Source organism: Eretmochelys imbricata, chromosome 13, assembly GCF_965152235.1.
Source record: "Eretmochelys imbricata isolate rEreImb1 chromosome 13, rEreImb1.hap1, whole genome shotgun sequence".
NCBI lineage: Eukaryota > Metazoa > Chordata > Testudines > Cheloniidae > Eretmochelys > Eretmochelys imbricata.
In genome coordinates, this window is record NC_135584.1 from 32,223,616 (window position 1) to 32,242,279 (window position 18,664).

At 49.6% G+C, this 18,664-nt stretch overlaps 1 protein-coding gene across 3 annotated transcripts in view; it reads right to left on the reverse strand.

Annotated features, from left to right (window-relative positions):
• Positions 1-18,664, reverse strand: part of CEP250 (centrosomal protein 250) — a 114,433-nt gene that overhangs the window by 13,435 nt on the left and 82,334 nt on the right. For all 3 annotated transcript variants that reach the window (XM_077832348.1, XM_077832349.1, XM_077832346.1), the window contains exons 20-27: positions 14,373-14,504; positions 13,846-13,989; positions 11,726-13,311; positions 7,391-7,550; positions 6,267-6,591; positions 4,554-4,681; positions 4,164-4,284; positions 2,693-2,847 (exon numbers count right to left, since the gene is read on the reverse strand). In XM_077832348.1, the coding sequence (XP_077688474.1) occupies positions 2,693-2,847; positions 4,164-4,284; positions 4,554-4,681; positions 6,267-6,591; positions 7,391-7,550; positions 11,726-13,311; positions 13,846-13,989; positions 14,373-14,504 (2,751 nt within the window). The remainder of the gene's footprint in view (positions 1-2,692; positions 2,848-4,163; positions 4,285-4,553; positions 4,682-6,266; positions 6,592-7,390; positions 7,551-11,725; positions 13,312-13,845; positions 13,990-14,372; positions 14,505-18,664) is intronic.

Here is an 18,664-nt window from a genome sequence, read left to right on the forward strand (position 1 = left end):
ACTAAAATATGCTGTGGGTTTGGGAAGCGCCTAGATACTAGCTCTCCAGAGACAATGCCAAGGAAAGTAAGCAATGCCCAGTTGGGTGTCAAACAGCCCATCAACAGCCATTGCCTAGCAAGGAAGCTACAATTCAATGACTCACCTGCATAAGGCCACACTAGGGGAATTGCTCAGCCTTGCCTGGGGTCTCAGAAATGCCCACCAGACATGCCTGGACTTGTACTCTCCAAGCACATGAGACTAAGAGTATAAAACAGAACACAGTGGCCCCATACTTGGCCTTTCTCCTTCCCCCACCTATGCTGCAGGCAACAAGGACATTCCGAAGACTCCAACAGAGGGGACTGGCCTAGGTTTCAAGGGTGAAACCTGTGTACTATGAACTGCAATATCCAGTGGGCTGAGAAAAACTGCTTAATCTAGATTTTGCCCAGGCTAATAGGGTTGAGAGTTTAGACTGCGCGCTTATATTTTATTTTATTTTAGTAACCACTCTGACTTTTTGCCTATCACTTATAATCACTTAAAATCTATGTTTTGTAGTCAATAAATTTATTTAACTGTTTATCTTTATCAGTAAGTTTGCCTGAAGTGTCTGGTGAATCTGCTCAGGTATGCAAAGGCTAGTGTATATCCACTTGCCTTTGATGAAGTGGTGAACCAATTAATACATTTGCACTGCTCAAGACGAGCAGTGCAAGATGGTACGTTCCTGTTGTACAAGGCTGGGAGCTGGTGGGGATTCAGCTGGTGCCTTTCTCTGTGTGATTCATGAGTGGCTCTGGGAGCATTCATACAATCTAGCTGGGTGTGGGGCTCCGCATGCGGTTATCCTGAGTGATAACAGCATCTGGAGGGGTTTGCTGTTTGTCACTAGCAAAGCATTATGAGAGACAGCTCGGGCTGGACAGTTAAGGGGGCACAGCAGTCCCGTGGTCCCAGGCTGTACCCCGGGGATCCCATCACAACTAGTACAAAAGTTAACCTGAAAAACTGTATTGTAATTGTACTGAAAAACTATTGTAAGTACGCCTGGCTGATTCCATTCCCCTCCAGCTATCCTCATTGACCTCTTTCCTCTTCCTCCTGCCTACTGTACTGTGTTCATCTCCTTGCTAAGATAAACAGTCCCATGCCTTTCAACTTCTCTTCATATGGAAGTTTATCCAGGTCTCTAATCATTCTCATTATGCGTCCTGAACCAAGCACCTCCATTACTGCAACACTCTGAGATGGGATGACCAGAACTGCACACCATGTTACAGGTGAGGGCATGCCATTAATTTAGAGAATGGCATTACAATTATTTTTAACATTCTCTTTGCATTTATCAACATGGAATTTCATTTGCCATCATGCTGCTTATTTGTGTAACTTGGTTAGGTCCTTCTGAAGTTAGTCTTCTCCAGCCTTGACTAGTCTTAATAATTTTGTTTTATCTGAAAATTTTGCTTCCTCAGTACTTACACCCCTTTTCCAGATAACTAATACATTAAACAACACTGGTCCTAGCACAAAGCCCTGGGGCAGCCAGCTGTTAACTTATTTCAACTATGAAAGTGAACCAAGCATTCCTTCTCTTTGTTTTCTGTCTCTTAAGCCCCAACTCTGCAAATACTTATGCATGTGCTTAACTTCACTGCTGTGAGTAGTTCCAATGATCTCAGGAAGACTACTCACAGTAGTAAAGCACAGCATATGTGGAAGTCTTTGCAGAGTCAGTACCTTAACCAATTTCTGATCCATGACAACACTTTGCCTTTCATACCATGACTACTCAATTTCCTTTACAACCCCTTCTGAAGGACATTGTCAAAGACTTTGAAAGTCCAATAAATTACATCAACCAGTTCTCCTATACCCTTTACTTTAATGACAGAATTCTAATAGATTAAGGAGGCACAGGTTTCCTTGGCAGAAGCTGTGCTGTTTAAACACTATGATAGGCTCTTTTAGATGTTTTATAAAACTTAACAGGTACGGAAGTACCTAAATCTAAATTTAGCTTCCTGAGCTCCCAGTGTCACTGGTACTAGTATGTACCATGGCCACAGCCTGCTCCCCAGAACTCACCGGAAGTCTGTCCAGATGTCGCAAAATATCAGCCACCTTCACGCACACACCAAAGGGATCTTACGGTCACCAGATGCCTGCCCAGCTATTGATATTCACAGTGAACAAATCTTGCCTGTGTCTCCCAAATGTAATCCCATATTTCCTTAGAGCAGTCTCCGCAGTGTGTGAAGATTATCAGTGGCTCATGAAAATCCCAAGCCTGGAACAGCAGGGGTGTGAGTGGATAGAAGTGAAATGCATTGGCAGAATTCTAGGGGTGGAACTCAGACTGGAATAGTGAGGATACTGTGGATCAGCAGCAAGGTGGCCCAGAAGCACTGCATGGGAAGCCTAGGACTGGATAGCAGGGCATGACAGAGGGGCTGCAGGAGGGATAGGGGAAACTTGCTCCATGTCTGCACACTCTGTCTGGTTACAAATGCTTCTAACTTTGAGGGGAGCAGCAGAAATTAGAAAATAGACATGGGAGATGGCACTGCAGGGGTTTTCCATTTAGTGGCTCTGGAGCCAGGGCAGGGTTGTTCCCAAGGATGCAGAGTTAAAAGAGTTCTGTTCAGGCTTTCCTTGAATGGGCATTATGTAACAAAACTTCGGGGCCATCTGCCAGCCTTACCACAACATCCCTTCTTTGCTTCTCGGTGCCCTCAAGGCTCCTCTCCAAGGATGCAACCTCCCCATGCAACGTCACAACCTCCTTCTTTAGGGCAATGACCTCTTCTTGCAGTGTGGCCTGGAGTGAGCCCTGCTTCCCTTCTACCATCCGCATCTCTGCAAGGGGGAACGAGGAGAAGAGGAACCAAAACAAAACCAAACAAAGCTGGGCAAGAGCCATAATCTTTCCATTAAACTGCCCGTTGCTTCCCAGGGGCCAGACCACAAAGGGGAGATTGGGTTATGCCCAAAGAAGTATCTCAGTCTGAGGTATTTGGCTTAAGGAAGTTCAGGTGAAACCAGAGTTCACAGACAGAGGAAGTGAACAAGGAGCGGTCAATAAGATTAGGTCAACAGACTGGTGCAGGTGAGCATCATCAGTATAATAGTGAGAGCTGAGGTGGATAAGATTACAAAAGGAAAATATATAGGAAGGAAAAGGATGAGTACCAACTGACGTAGAGCTCCATTCAAGGACAAGTCTGAGTGCAGAAGAGCTGCTACCACAAAGGAGGGAGCAATAAGTTTGCAAAAGGATGTTGCAGAATTAGAAAGAGTTCCAAGACGGGAAACAAGGGGCTCTGCCATAGAGAGAGACTGAAAAGACTCGGACTGTTCAACTAGGCCTAGGGGACGTGATAGAAGCCTATAAAATACTGACTGGTCTAGGGCAGGAGGATAGGGAGCTTCTATTCCACTACACAGGAACAGGAGACAATCATTACATTGAAAGGCAGACAATTTCAAGTGTTTGGTGGGTACGAAGGGTGCCATGACTGACGAGAAGCCAAGATGCCCGCATAGCTGTGGTATGGAGGAAGAGTAAGTGAGGAAGCGTGAGAGAGACAGGACAATTAGCTATATGTAGGGGAGTAGTTACTGTGCTATAGCCTAGGGAGAGACCCAGAGTGAGATCTGTTTGAGGGGTTGTTGTGTGTGAGAAGTGACTGGGGAGATGAGAGACAGTGTCTCCATCAAGCACTTTGCTGAGGGCGGGAGGTTCAGCAGCAGCCTGTGCTCAGAGACTGTATCAGGGCTAGAAAGGGTAGGGCTGAGAAGGAAGAGGAAGCAGCAGATTGTAGAAAACTGGGGAAGGTAACAGAGGCACATGATTTATTGACAACTGCAATAACGCATGGATCCTGGGGGAGGAGACAGAGCTAATGCACTGGAAAACGGAGGAGAAGCCTCCCTTACTTAGGAATGCCCCAGGTTAGCACAGGGCAGGAGGAGAAAAGAGAGGACTCTTCAAGTACTACAAGGAGAACTGCAGGGAACCAGGGATATCTCTCTGCAATGGGTCACAGTCTATTCAGGAGCACCAGTCTGTGTGGGCTCTCACGGTGGCTCTTCCTCTCCCCCAACTGCCATCTTCACTCCCTTGTTGATAAAGCAGAGTGGGCCTGGTACAGTGGGAAGGAGGGCAGCCATACCTTCCTGGCTTTGGGCCAACCACTTCTGCAGCTCTTGGGTGTGAGCTCTGAGACAGTCCCTCTCGGCCTCCTTCTTGCTCAGCTCCTGCTCCAGCTTCTGAGCCTTGTTCCTGGCATCATCCTGGAGAAAGCAGGAGAAGCTGTATGAAGCTACACACACACGGTGCCAGGAGAGCCGACAGAGGAAGCCTAGGGCACAGACTCAGACAGGGCAGGGCCAGAACCAACACGGGCAGCAGTAGTGAGTGGGATCCCTACAGAGGGGGTATTGAGCAGCTCTAGGCTGCACTGGCACAGGGAACTAGAGCCAGCTCTGCCACAGCACCTTATTTTGCGCCTTAAGCTCAGCAGAGGGACAGGGGAAGTGAGTGCACCGAAGAAAGCAGTTACCCGATCTTGCAGAGTCTGCCTCAGGTCCTGGTGCAGGTCCCGGAAGGCTGTTGCCACTTTCTCTGCTGTGAGCTCTATGGGGAGGTCCTTAGGTTGAGGCCCAGTAAGCCCACAAACATGATCCTGTTCTGGAAAAATAAGCCCTGGGATCAGTGTTTGGCCAAAGGGTCGCCATGACAGCGCCCTGCTTAGCTTCTCCTACATGTGGCAGGGTTTGGAGACCTCCCAGGGGCAGGTCCCATAGATGTTACAGTGAATAGGTGACACACTGCACATTACCTTGACTGCCCATTAGTGCCACATCAGATGTGGCATTCTCCAATGGCTCCTGGGGCTGTATTTCACCCTGGGGCTGAGGTCGCTTCCCCATTCACAAACACTGCCTTAGTTCTCTCTGCAGTGAGCTTTTTGGGGCTTAGGCCTGCCCTCCATGCCCTTCCTGGCTTTAGAAACAAAGGCTGCCCATGCTTGCCAACAGCCCCAGGTTTCTGCTCTGTGCCCCAAATTCCTCTTTGTTCCAGCAAATGGGGCTGAAATATGGTCCAGCTGCAAATCTCTTATAGACACTAGATGCTATTGCCAGGTGTGCATCCAGCCCTGCTGGCTTTCCGTTCACCCAGGAGTGCTCTGCAGTACTAAGCCAGGAGAGACAGTCTCCTCCCACACCATCAGCCCTCAGCAGCAGCTCCTCTCAGGAGGCAGTAACATGCAGAGGGAAAGGGGATGTCAGAGACCCCCCCCGGATGTACTGGAAAGGGAGGGAGAAATGGCCCGTGGAGAAAAATGGGGGAAGGGAGTAAAGCACACGATGCAATCCCACAGCCCTAATGAGTCCTCCCTAAAAGGGCAAGGGGGGAGAAACAGGCCAAAGGGCTCCCGTCCCAGAAAACACCTGCCAGTGAGGAGTCATGTGCACCTAGGAGAAGGAGCAGAGAGGGTTTGGGGGCAATTTTATCAGCTCTGAGAAACACTGGCACGTCCACAAACGGCCCTGCCCCCCTGGATTTCTCCCACCCAGGCTTGGTACCTGTTTTTGATATGTTGACAGGGAGGCTGCAATGAAATATCCTTACCAAATCCATTCAAAATGTTCTGGGGGCTTTTAGGAGCAATGTCCCAGGATACCTTTCTAAGTATTAACAACCGTGCCATGTGGGACTCCATGCAATCAGCAGCACAAGTGGGCTGATGACTGGCCCTGGGCTCTCTAGCTTGTAGTGCTTCCTGCCGCTTGCACAGCATCCCGTAAGATGTATAAACCCATCATCCATGGTGCCTGCTATTGAGGTCAGCCATGCAGATCTGGAGTCCCTGGAAGCCTCTGACCAGCCCTAGGGCCATCCCAATTAGCAGTTCCAGAAGAAGTGGAAGGACACTCCCTCCGGGGGCCAGAGATGGCTGGAACGTGTTACACTTTTCAAATGTAATATGCTGTCTGTTCTCCCAGAATGGAAGGCCAAGAATTGCTGTGTCAGAGACTGAGGACTTCTCTTGGGCCAAGACCAGAGTAAAGGGTTCCGCACCGTTCCTAGCCTTCCCCAACCAGAGCAAGGCCACTGGGAAGCGATATGGGCCAGGAAATCAGGACTAGGAAGGGAAGCCCCAGCTCTCCTCCACGAGGCTGTAAAGCCTTCTCAGCCTAGGGACAGATCCACATGGCCTTCTGGGGGTAAGCCTCCAGCACACACTGCCACAGACACCAGCCACACTCACCTGGACTCCACGTGACAAGGTCTCCACTTGCCAGAGTGCTGCCACACAGCGTATGCTGCAGACTGGTGTGCAGCCTGGCCAGCTTGGACTCTGCTTCACAGCGGGCACTGCTGGTGAGGTGGCACTCCACAGCCAGTGCCTCTGCCCGGCTCTCTGTGCTACAAAGGCTAAGGCGCAGCTGAGACACCTCTGCCTCTTGCATCCGCAGCAAATCCCTCAAATGCCGCTCGCTCGCTCGTGACTCCTCCAGATCCTGTGACAGCTGCTTCTCACGGGCCACTAAACCAGCCTCTTTCTCTAGCACTGCCTGCCTGAGTGAGTGGACCTGCAGAGAAGAGAAACACAGGCCCTCGTGGGCTCAGCACGACTACTGTGAGGGAAGGGAGGAAGAGAGAGTCTGACGGAGGAAGCTGCTTTTGAGCAGACACCTTCCTACAGCCAAAGGCACAAAACCGAGGAGATGCAGAGGTCAGACTGGAAATAAACTCCGGGACCTTCAGGGACCAAGAGCTCCCCACCCACAGGGAAACACCGATTACTGCTCCCCGCCCCACCATGCCCTTACCCTCAGAAAGAAACCAGAAAAAAAACACATTGGGTGAAAGAGGCTCCGGAGGGGCAGCCAGTTATGCCATAGTGGAGGTGAACTACCCGACAAAAACATGGAGGCAGGAACAGCGCGATGGTCAGTCCCTCATTTTGTGTGTCTGGGACGCCAGGTGAACAGGCTGAGTTGGAAGCACCTCCCACCTTCCCAGCTCTGAGCTCCTTTCTGCCTCCCCGTAGCAGAGAGAGAAGTTGGTGCTTTGCAGGGCTAGGCACAGCCACCTGGAGCCAACAACTGCAACAGAGGCATTGAGATGCTCCATAGGAGTCTGCTGTTCTCTCTGGGGCTCAGGATCTGCAATCAGGGGGTTAAGACATAGAGCGGGCAGAGACAGATCCAGGCTTCAGCACCATAGCTCCAAGGCTGCGAGCAGGTGAGAGGAGAAGAGGCAGTGTTACAGAAGTGGAAGCAGTGGAGGAGGAGACAGGGACATGCGTATAGTGGGTGGGGAGGGTGGGGCTGGTCCTGGGGAAGCCTGATGTGCTGCTGGGGAAGGGAATGCTGGTGTGCAGGGCACCTGGGTGTTGAGCTCCTGTATCTCTCCTCTGTGGTCAGAATGGAGCTGCTGAGCTTGGCAAATGGCTGAATGCAAGCTGATGATCTCACTCCGCTGGGCATCGTCTCTCTCCTGGAAGGTCCTGAATCTCAGCTTCTTCCCCTCCAGGGCCAGAGTCAGGCTGAAAGAGAGAAGGGACTCAGTAATCCTGGCGGCTCAGTGCCTGGAGCAGGGAAGAGGCAACACTCTGATGGCAATGTGATGGGCGGGGGCTGTATAATCTTGGCAGCTCAGTGCCTGGAATGGGGGAGAGGTGATGCTCTGATGGCAATATGATGGGGCAGGGACAGCTCTGTGGCAAAGGCAGGGACACTCTCTCTAAGCCTGGCGGGACCACAACAGGGAGGTCCGTAAATCCAGTGGTGCCGCGATGGGAGGGGTAGAGGAGGGGTCTCCATAAACCCAGGGCTCTTTGCCATGTGGTTTAATATTTAACAAGCCCTCGTGAGTCAAGCCTGGCAGGAGACAAGGCCTGGCCCTTTCTTAACCCCACAGACACTCTGTTCATTCAGTCCCATGCTAGCACTGAAGTCTTGTCCCTGTATTAGCAGTCCCAAAGTATCTGCTGTTTTTAAAGTGGGAGAGATGATCTCATGAGAACGGCCATACTGGCTCCGACCAATGGTCCATGTAGCCCAGTATCCTGTCTTCTGACAGGAGCCAGTGACAGGTGCTTCAGAGGGAATAAACAGGAGAAATTATCAGGTGATCCAGCCCTGTCAGCCAGTCCCAGCTTCTGGCACTCAGAGGTTTATAGACATCCAGAGCATGGGGTTGAGTCCCTGATCATCTTGGCTAGTAGCCACTGATGGACCTATTCTCCAGGAACTTATCTCGTTCTTTTTTGAACCCAGTTATACTTCTGGGCTTCACAACATCCACTGGCAACAAGTTCTGCAGGTTGACTGTGTTGTGTGAAGTACTTCCTTTTGTTTGCTTTAAACCTGCTGCCTATTAATTTCATCAGGTGACTCCTGGTTTGTGTGTTATTTGAAGAGGTAAATAACACTTCCCTATTCACTTTCTCCATGCCGGTCATGAGGTTCTAGATCTCTATCATGTCCCCCTTAGCTTCCATATGAGGAGAGATTTAAAAGACTGGGGCTGTTCATCTTAGACAAGAGACAACTGTTTCATAAGCCTAATCATTTTGTTGTCCTTCTCTGTACCTTTTCCAATTGTAATATTCTTTTTAGAGATAGGGTGACCAGAATTGTACTGATTTATATAGTGCCATTGTGATATTTACTGTCTTATTAACTATCTCTTTCCTAATGGTTCCTAACATTCTATTAGCTTTTTTGACTGCTGCTGCACATTGAGTGGATGTTTTCAGAGGATTACCCACAATGACTCTTTCTTGAGTAGTAACAGATAATTTAGACCCCATCATTTTGTATGTATAGCTGGGATTATGTTTTCCAATGTGCATTACTTTGCACTTATCAACACTGAATTTCATCTGCCATTTTGTTGCCCAGTCACACAGTTAGTGAGATTCCTTTGTAATTCTTCGCAGTCAGCTTTGGATTTAACTATCTTGAATAATTTTGTATCATTTGCAAATTTTGCACTGTTTACCCCTTTTTCCATAACATTTATGAATATGTTGAACAGCACAGGTCCCAGTACAGATCCTTGGGGGACCCCGCTATTTATCTCTCTCCATTGTGAAAACTGATAATTTATTCCTACCCTTTGTTTCCTATCTTTTAACCAGTTACTGATCTATGAGAGGACCCTCCCGTCTTATCCCATGACTGCTTACTTTGCTTAAGAGCCTTTGGTAAGGGACCTTGTCAAAGGCTTTCTGAAAGTCTGGATCACCCTCATCTATGTTTGTTGATACCCTCAAAGAATTCTAAAGATTGGTGAGGCATGATTTCTCTTTACAAAAGCTGTGTTGACTCTTCCCTGACATATCGTATTAATCTATGTGTCTGATAATTGTGTTCTTTGTAACTGAGGTATTGTGGGAAGTAAAGTCCTTGTCCATCTTTCTACTGGTTTTCATGCCAGGGATCATTCTAACATCTAACTGGAATAAATATGGATCTTTATTGTCCTGTTTAGCTTTCTTTAGGACATTACTCTCTGCCTGGGTATTTCAGGGAGGAGATGATGTGATCAGACTGGTAAGTCTTAGTGAATTCCTGAATTTTCATACTTGAAAGCTGGGGTCTGTTGTTAGTAATCAGCAGCTCTGACATCCTAGGCTTCTCATTTTGATTGACATGGGTACCCATCATTCTACTGCTTGTGTTTACTAGTCCTAAATCTCCAGGAATTTAGAGTGAAAACCAACTAACACTAAACAAGTTTCTTTGTTTAATTCAAACAAGTCCCTCCTAGCCATTGCCATGGTCCCTCTGGGATTTCATGATCCTGCATACTCTGTGGTTGATGCTTTTTGGCAGTGACTACTGTATATACATCATACTGAGCTCTCATGTCTTTGATCTGAGCATTCACCCCAAGCCAGATACTGCAGAGGTGGGCTCAAAAAAACCCTCGATCTCAGCTGCTTCAAGACATGAATCCTAGATCACGACTGGTGTTGGTGATCTTACTGGTGCCCAGTGAAGACCGTCTGCTATCCACACTCAATTTACTTGGAGATCTCCTCTATGAAGATTCAGCATCGGACTCTGAATTCCAGGTGGTACTAATGATAGAGTTTTTTCTGGAAGTAACTCAGGTAAAATGAAGGTTTTCCCACACCTGCTTCACTAACTGGTAGAGGATAGGATGGAATGGCATAGATACCCTACCTATAGGAGCATCTTGTTCCAGGTGTTGGTGGAAAACAAACTTTGGTTTCCTGTGAAAAGGAGTCAAAGGAGAATGAATGGCCCTAGTTATTCTTTCAGTAAACTGGACAAAGGTTCATCCTCCTGTGGGGAATCACTGTCATCCTTTACACAGATTAGTCCTTGCCCAGAGACAAACTGCCAGCTAACATTCCTCAGAGGCACTGCAGATTGCTCTGCTGATCTGGGTGTGAAAGAGTCAGAGCCGCCTGGCCAGGCGTCAGCTCTGGCTGCATCTTGGCCAGCAGCTGTGACTGCACATGGGGAACTGGTATTGGGACCAGCTGAGAATGCATCCAGCACAAGGCTGCAGGTTTGGCTCCAATGCCAACATAGCTGGAGATGCCACAGTTACAAGTTATCTGACACATTGGGGTGCACTTGGCAATTCAAAGAGAAACTGAGCAACGGATCCTATCTTGATGAAAGTCCACCACCATGGGGGATTCTGATGCAGTCATATTAGCCAGAGAGGGTTCACTATTCTAAGTCTCTCGAGGCTGAAACTGCCAAGGTTTTCTGGGACTGTGAGCTGGATTTCTGAAAACACTGAGATGAGCCAGGAGAGCTTTTTGGCACTCCCTCCAGGTTCTGAGAGTGTGAGATAACTATCTTGCACACAAGTCAATCACAGTCCTTTCTGTGCACAAGACAGTTGTGTGTGCCCAGGAGGGGCATTGTATGGTCATTCCTAGGGCACTTCTTGAAGCACTGCTATGTATCCCATTCTCCATGTGCACAAGAAGACATAACTAAGGAAAAATACAACACAAATGCAGCAATAAATGCAGCTGGAAAGAGAGAGGCCAGAGCAGATAAGTCAGACTGGAAGCCACAGCTTTGTGCTTGGGTGGGGTCAAGCAGCTGAGACCTACTACCTCAGTTAGCTCAATATGTTGGGATAAAATTCTTGTGTGCTAAGGGGAGCAGCCAAATGCTTCATTGACTCAGAGCTGGAGACAGGTGAGAAAAACTCAAACACTTCAGCTGTGCCAGCTACTCAGGCTCAGGGAGATAGACTCAGCTGCTGCAGGATATTGAGAAGTAGGGGATCAAGTCTTGGGAGCACCAACAAAGCCAGAGGCTCCAAACTTTGACAGCGGCCAGGACCTCCATGGATGTTCCATACAATGCACTTAGACATTTGAACTGTCATTAAGGGCAACCAGCTGGGTAAAGGAATTGGCTAATCATGCTTACCTGTTAGAAATCCAGCAGTCTCCAGCAGACAAACCAGGGCAAAGCCAGTACAACTGCAGCCATGTCCCTAAGGAGTGCCTTTGCTGACTGCTGTCAGAAGGAAACTGACAGTGCAGTCCAGGCACCCCAGTGAGACAATGTAAGAGTAGGCTCCTAATTGCACCAACACCTCAGAACTTTGGGATATGCTCCCAGATTAGCTTACATGTGCACAGACCTGAAAACAGGAATCAGTTAAGATGGGGAAAAAAATATCTAGTCCACATTACACTTGATTTCTGCCCACCTGGCTTTTTCACCCTCCAAGGCTCTGAGCGTGGCCTGGAGCTCTGTGTTCTGACGCTCTGCTTCCTCCCGTTGGCTCTTTTCCCCCTCCAGGACTCTGAGCGTGGCCTGGAGCTCTGTGTTCTGACGCTTCACCTCCTCCCATTGGCTCTTTTCCCGCTCCAGGACTCCGAGCGTGGCCTGGAGCTCTGTGTTCTGACGCTCCGTCTCCTCCCGTCGGCTCCTCTCCCCCTCCAGGTTTCTGAGCATGGCCCGGAGCTCTGTGTTCTGACACTCCACCTCCTCCCGTTGGCTCCTCTCCCCGTCCAGGGCTTTGAGTGTGGCCCGGAGCTCTGTATTCTGACGCTCCGCTTCCTCCCGTCGGCTCCTCTCCCCCTCCAGATCTCTGAGCGTGGCCTGGAGCTCTGTGTTCTGACGCTCCGTTTCCTCCCGTTGGCTCCTCTCCCCCTCCAGGTCTCCGAGCATGGCCCAGAGCTCTGTATTCTGACGCTCCGCCTCCTCCCGTCGGCTCCTTTCCCCATCCAGGTCTCTGAGTGTGGCCCGGAGCTCTGTGTTCTGACGCTCCGCCTCCTCCCATCGGCTTCTTTCCCCCTCCAGGGCTCTGAGCGTGGCCCGGAGCTCTGTGTTCTGACGCTCTGCCTCCTCCCGTCGGCTCTTTTCCCCCTCCAGGGCTCCAAGTGTGGCCCGGAGCTCTGTGTTCTGACGCTCCACCTCCTCCCATCGGCTCCTCTCCCCTTCCAGGGCTCTGAGCGTAGCCTGGAGCTCTGTGTTCTGACGCTTCACCTCCTCCCATTGGCTCTTTTCCCCCTCCAGGGCTCCAAGCGTGGCCCGGAGCTCTGTGTTCTGACGCTCCACCTCCTCCCATCGGCTCCTCTCCCCTTCCAGGGCTCTGAGCGTGGCCTGGAGCTCTGTGTTCTGACGCTCTGCCTCCTCCCGTCGGCTCCTTTCCCCCTCCAGGGCTCTGAGCGTGGCCTGGAGTTCTGTGTTCTGACGCTCCACCTCCTCCCGTCGGCTCTTTTCCCCCTCCAGGGCTCCAAGTGTGGCCCGGAGCTCTGTGTTCTGACGCTCCACCTCCTCCCATCGGCTCCTCTCCCCTTCCAGGGCTCTGAGCGTAGCCTGGAGCTCTGTGTTCTGACGCTTCACCTCCTCCCATCGGCTCTTTTCCCCCTCCAGGGCTCCAAGCGTGGCCCGGAGCTCTGTGTTCTGACGCTCCACCTCCTCCCATCGGCTCCTCTCCCCTTCCAGGGCTCTGAGCGTGGCCTGGAGCTCTGTGTTCTGATGCTCCACCTCCTCCCGTCGGCTCCTTTCCCCCTCCAGGACTCCGAGCGTGGCCTGGAGCTCTGTGTTCTGACGCTTCACCTCCTCCCATCGGCTCTTTGCCCCCTCCAGGGCTCCAAGCGTGGCCCGGAGCTCTATGTTGTGACGCTCCGCCTCCTCCCGTCGGCTCCTCTCCCCCTCTAGCATCTTCTGGATATGAGCAGCCTCCAGTATCTTCTGATTGGATAATTTTTGCACCTCATTCAATTGCCGCTGAGCCTCCAAGCCAATCTGTTGCCAGGAATCCTTGGTGACCACTAGCTCTTGCACCTGAAATATGAGAGAAGAATAGTAGAGAAGCCAGAGGTTAAAGCATGCAATAGCCTTTCTGTATCCTGTGGGGAAAGCAAACAAGCAAGTTAAAGCATCATCTGATCTTCAGAGTGCCAGGTTCAAATTGATGTTGCTCATATGTTTGGAGACCTAAGTGGAGTAGTTTGTTCACCCAATCCCCCGTCACCCCCCGAAATAAAAGAACCAGCAGCAGGACAGATGGAGTTCTGCTACTGTGCAGCTAGGATCAGGAGCGAATGGCAGGATGACAGGCAGAGGGACTGTCCCTCCCAGCCAAGATCGGGATGGGATTGGAGTAAGCAGCAGAGTGACAGAGGAGAGGGACCGTCCCCATCAGCTGTGATCAGAGGTAAGCAGCCAGGCAACAGACAGAGGGACCACCTCTCCCCTCTGCCCAGCCAGGATCAGGGCTAAGTAGCAAGGTGAGGATCATATTGAGGGTGAGCGACAGGCAGGGGGACTGCCCCCTCCTGGGTGGAATCTCCATTGCACTGTGCCTGGGGCAGTCACCTGGTTTCGCAGGGTGTCTTGCTGAGTAAGGAGAACGTCTATTTCCTGTTTGAGGGTTTTGACCTCTTCCTGGTGCCTGCTCTCCACCGCCGCCATCTGATTCTGAGCTTCCTGGAGCTCAGCTTGCAGCCCCACCACGGTGTTCTGCAGCCAGGCCAAAGAGTGAGTCACTGAAAGCTGTGAAATATCAAATCCTGCTCCATCCCTTCTGTGCCCCAGAGTCCCGCTCACCAACCATATCTTTCTGCCTTTGCTCCGCCTGGGTGGTTGTGTGCACAAAACCCACCTTGCTGCTATCTTTGCCTCTAACCTATCTTTCCTTTTACTTACCAGGCTTCTGCTCAGGTGCAGCCCTCTCCTGGCTCCTCTTTTCTGCCCCAGTGCTTCTCTCCCAGCTCTGCACTGCCCTCCAGTCTCTGACTTGTCCCCATTCTCTCTCCTTTCACCCCTGTCTTTTTTCCGTCCTATGTGTTGGATTCTAACAGCCCGTTCCCTCCTCTCCACTGCTCCCTGCTGGTCAAGCCTACCTGCTCCTTCTGATGCTTCTTCACCTCTTGGCGAAGCTGCTCCAGCTGTTGACAGGCATCTGTCAATTCTTCCTGTGTTTGGAGCAGTGCCTCCAGCAAAGACTTCTTCTCCCTCTCTTTCTCTAGCAGCACCTGCACAAAGAGGAAAGGGGAGAGGGAAGGCTTAACCTTCACAGATATTATGAGTTTGCCAAATCCCACAGGCTAGCACTCCCCACATAAACTAGCTATTTGTCTCCACAGTCAGTGTCCACTTCATCCGAGACCCAGGTTCTATGGTGAGACTGACAGTGAGAGAAATCCACTATTGATGGGCGTCTCCTCTTATGTGGTGCTAAATCACATGGCACCTCCCAATTGCCCTAGGTCAGCGCAAACATCTGCCTGACTCTGCTGGACCATCTTCAGTGAGGTCACCCCCAGCCTGCAGCTATGCTCCTCAGTTCTTCCCACGCAGCCAGCAGCAGCTCTTGTTTGTGCACACTGGGTTGCAGTAGCAGAGTGTCACGGTCTAAAGAGGACAGGAATCTTTGGCTCTCTTGGAAAGAGTAGGTGGTTAAATGAAAATATCCAGTAGGGCTTGGGAAATCTCTGAGGTGTCATGAGCACATTTTCATCTCTGAGATCTGGTGCAGTCACTCTGATGCTTGCCAGTGCATTGTAGGGATATTGCTGTGCCCAGGAACTCAGACAGAAGAGCAGGGCTTTGGGTGGCACACAATAAGGGCCCCTACTGTGGGGAGGATCTGGCAGGTGAATTTTGCATACTTAAGAAATGCAGCACATGGACAGCAAGTGGAACAGGAATGGACAACTTCCATGTAGGAAAACATCCCAGGGCAATTCTTTGAAATGGTTTACAAAAAGTTATGGAAATCCACAACTAAAAACTTCATCTAGCTGCACTCAAGGTTGTAAACATGGCTCAATAACTTCAGGGAAAGAGCCTTAAAGAATAATGAATTCTTAAAACACAAATGGTTGAACTGAGGAAAACTGCAAGTTAAGGAAAGACTTTTAATCCCCCAAAATCTGAGCTGTTGCAGATCCCAGTAACAGAACAAACATCTCAGATGCAAGTGGACCCCTGTACAGCTCATTAGCCAGCCTTCACCGACATTACTGGTGCAGGCCTGTGTGCATTCCTACTTCATGCAGTCTGAGAAAGAAAGCATACAAGCACTTCTTCAGTGCTGTCAGAAAAGCAGCAACAAAAGTCAGGACATGTGCCCAAGAAACCAGACTCCGCCATCTACCTCATTGTCATAAATATAAAGGGAAGGGTAAACACCTTTAAAATCCCTCCTGGCCAGAGGAAAAACCCTTTCACCTGTAAAGGGTTAAGAAGCTAGGATAACCTCGCTGGCACCTGACCAAAATGACCAATGAGGAGACAAGATACTTTCAAAGCTGGAGCGGGGGGGAAACAAAGGCTCTGTGTGTGTCTGTGTGATGCTTTTGCCAGGAACAGAAAGGAATGGAGTCTTAGAACTTAGTAAGTAATCTAGCTAGTTATGCGTTAGATTCTGTTTGTTTAAATGGCGGAGAAAATAAGCTGTGCTGAATGGAATGGATATTCCTGTTTTTGTGTCTTTTTGTAACTTAAGGTTTTGCCTAGAGGGATTCTCTATGTTTTGAATCTGATTACCCTGTAAGGTATTTACCATGCTGATTTTACAGAGGTGATTCTTTTACTTTTTTCTTCAATTAAAATTCTTCTTTTAAGAACCTGATTGCTATTTCATAGTTCTTAAGATCCAAGGGTTTGGGTCTCTGTTCACCGATGCAAATTGGTGAGGATTTTTATCAAGCCTTCCCCAGGAAAGGGGGTGAATCATAGAATATCAGGGTTGGAAGGGACCTCAGGAGGTCATCTAGTCCAACCCCCTGCTCAAAGCAGGACCAATCCCCAATTAAATCATCCCAGCCAGGGATTTGTCAAGCCTGACCTTAAAAATATCTAAGGAAGGAGATTCCACCACCTCCCTAGGTAACACGTTCCAGTGTTTCACCACCCTCCTAGTGAAAAAGTTTTTTCTAATATCCAACCTAAACCTCCCCCACTGCAACTTGAGACCATTACTCCTTGTTCTGTCATCAGCTACCACTAAGAATAGTCTACATCCATCCTCTTTGGAACCCGCTTCCAGGTAGTTGAAAGCAGCTATCAAATCCCCCCTCATTCTTCTCTTCCGCAGACCAAACAATCCCAGTTCCCTCAGCCTCTCCTCATAACTCATGTGTTCCAGTCCCCTAATCATTTTTCTTGCCCTCCGCTGGATCTTTCCAATTTATCCACGTCCTTCTTGTAGTGTGGGGCCCAAAACTGGACACAGTACTCCAGATGAGGTCTCACCAATGTCGAATAGAGGGGAACGATCACGTCCCTCGATCTGCTGGCAATGCCCCTACGTATACATCCCAAAATGCCATTGGCCTTCTTGCCAACAAGGGCACACTGTTGACTCATATCCAGCTTCTCGTCCACTGTAACTCCTAGGTCCTTTTCTGCAGAACTGCTGCATAGCCATTCGGTCCCTAGTCTGTAGCGGTGCATTGGATTCTTCCATGCTAAGTGCAGGACTCTGCACTTGTCCTTGTTGAACCTCATCAAATTTCTTTTGGCCCAATCCTCTAATTTGTCTAGGGCCCTCTGTATCCTATCCCTATCCTCCAGCGTATCTACCTCCCCTCCCAGTTTAGTGTCATCTGCAAACTTACTGAGGGTGCAATCCACACCATCCTCCAGATCATTTATGAAGATATTGAACAAAACCGGCCCCAGGACCGAACCTTGGGGCACTCCACTTCATACCGGCTGCCAACTAGACATGGAGTCATTGATCACTACCCGTTGAGCCCGACAATCTAGCCAACTTTCTGGCCACCTTATAGTCCATTCATCCAGCCCATACTTCTTTAACTTGCTGGCAAGAATACTGTGGGAGACTGTGTCAAAAGCTTTGCTAAAGTCAAGGAACAACACGTCCACCACTTTCCCCTCATCCACAGAGCCAGTTATCTCATCATAGAAGGCAATTAGATTAGTTAGGCATAACTTGCCCTTAGTGAATCCATGCTGACTGTTCCTGATCACTTTCCTCTCCTCTAAGTGCTTCAGAATTGATTCCTTGAGGACCTGCTCCATGATTTTTCCAGGGACTGAGGTGAGGCTGACTGGCCTGTAGTTCCCAGGATCCTCCTTCTTCCCTTTTTTAAAGATGGGCACTACTTTAGCCTTTTTCCTATCATCCGGGACTTCCCCCGATTGCCATGAGTTTTCAAAGATAATGGCGAATGGCTCTGCAAGCACATCCACCAACTCCTTTAGCACTCTCAGATGCAGCGCATCCGGCCCCATGGACTTGTGCTCATCCAGCTTTTCTAAATAGTCCCGAACCACTTCTTTCTCCACAGAGGGCTGGTCACCTCCTCCCCATGCTGTGCTGGCCAGTGCAACAGTCTGGGAGCTGACCTTGTTCGTGAAGACAGAGGCAAAAAAAGGATTGAGTACATTAGCTTTTTCCACATCCTCTGTCACTAGGTTGCCTCCCTCATTCAGTAAAGGGCCCACACTTTCCTTGACTTTCTTCTTGTTGCTAACATACCTGAAGAAACCCTTCTTGTTACTCTTAACATCTCTTGCTAGCTGCAACTCCAGGTGTGATTTGGCCTTCCTGATTTCACTCCTGCATGCCCGAGCAATATTTTTATACTCTTCCCTGGTCATTTGTCCAATCTTCCACTTCTTGTAAGCTTCTTTTTTGTGTTCAAGTTCAGCAAGGATTTCACTGTTAAGCCAAGCTGGTCGCCTGCCATATTTACTATTCTTTCTACACATCGGGATGGTTTGTCCCTGTAACCTCACTAAGGATTCTTTAAAATACAGCCAGCTCTCCTGGACTCCTTTCCCCCTCATGTTATTCTCCCAGGGGATCCTGCCCATCAGTTCCCTGAGGGAGTCAAAGTCTGCTTTTCTGAAGTCCAGGGTCTGTATTCTGTTGCCCTCCTTTCTTCCCTGTGTCAGGATCCTGAACTCGACCATCTCATGGTCACTGCCTCCCAGGTTCCCATCCACTTTAGCTTCCCCTACTAATTCTTCCTGGTTTGTGAGCAGCAGGTCAAGAAGAGCTCTGCCTCTAGTTGGTTCCTCCAGCACTTGCACCAGGAAATTGTCCCCTACATTTTCCAAAAACTTCCTGGATTTACCTGTGCAGACGCCATACCACGGCAAGCATGGAGCCTGCTCAGCTCACTGTCACCGTATGTCTCCTGGGTGCTGGCAGACGCGG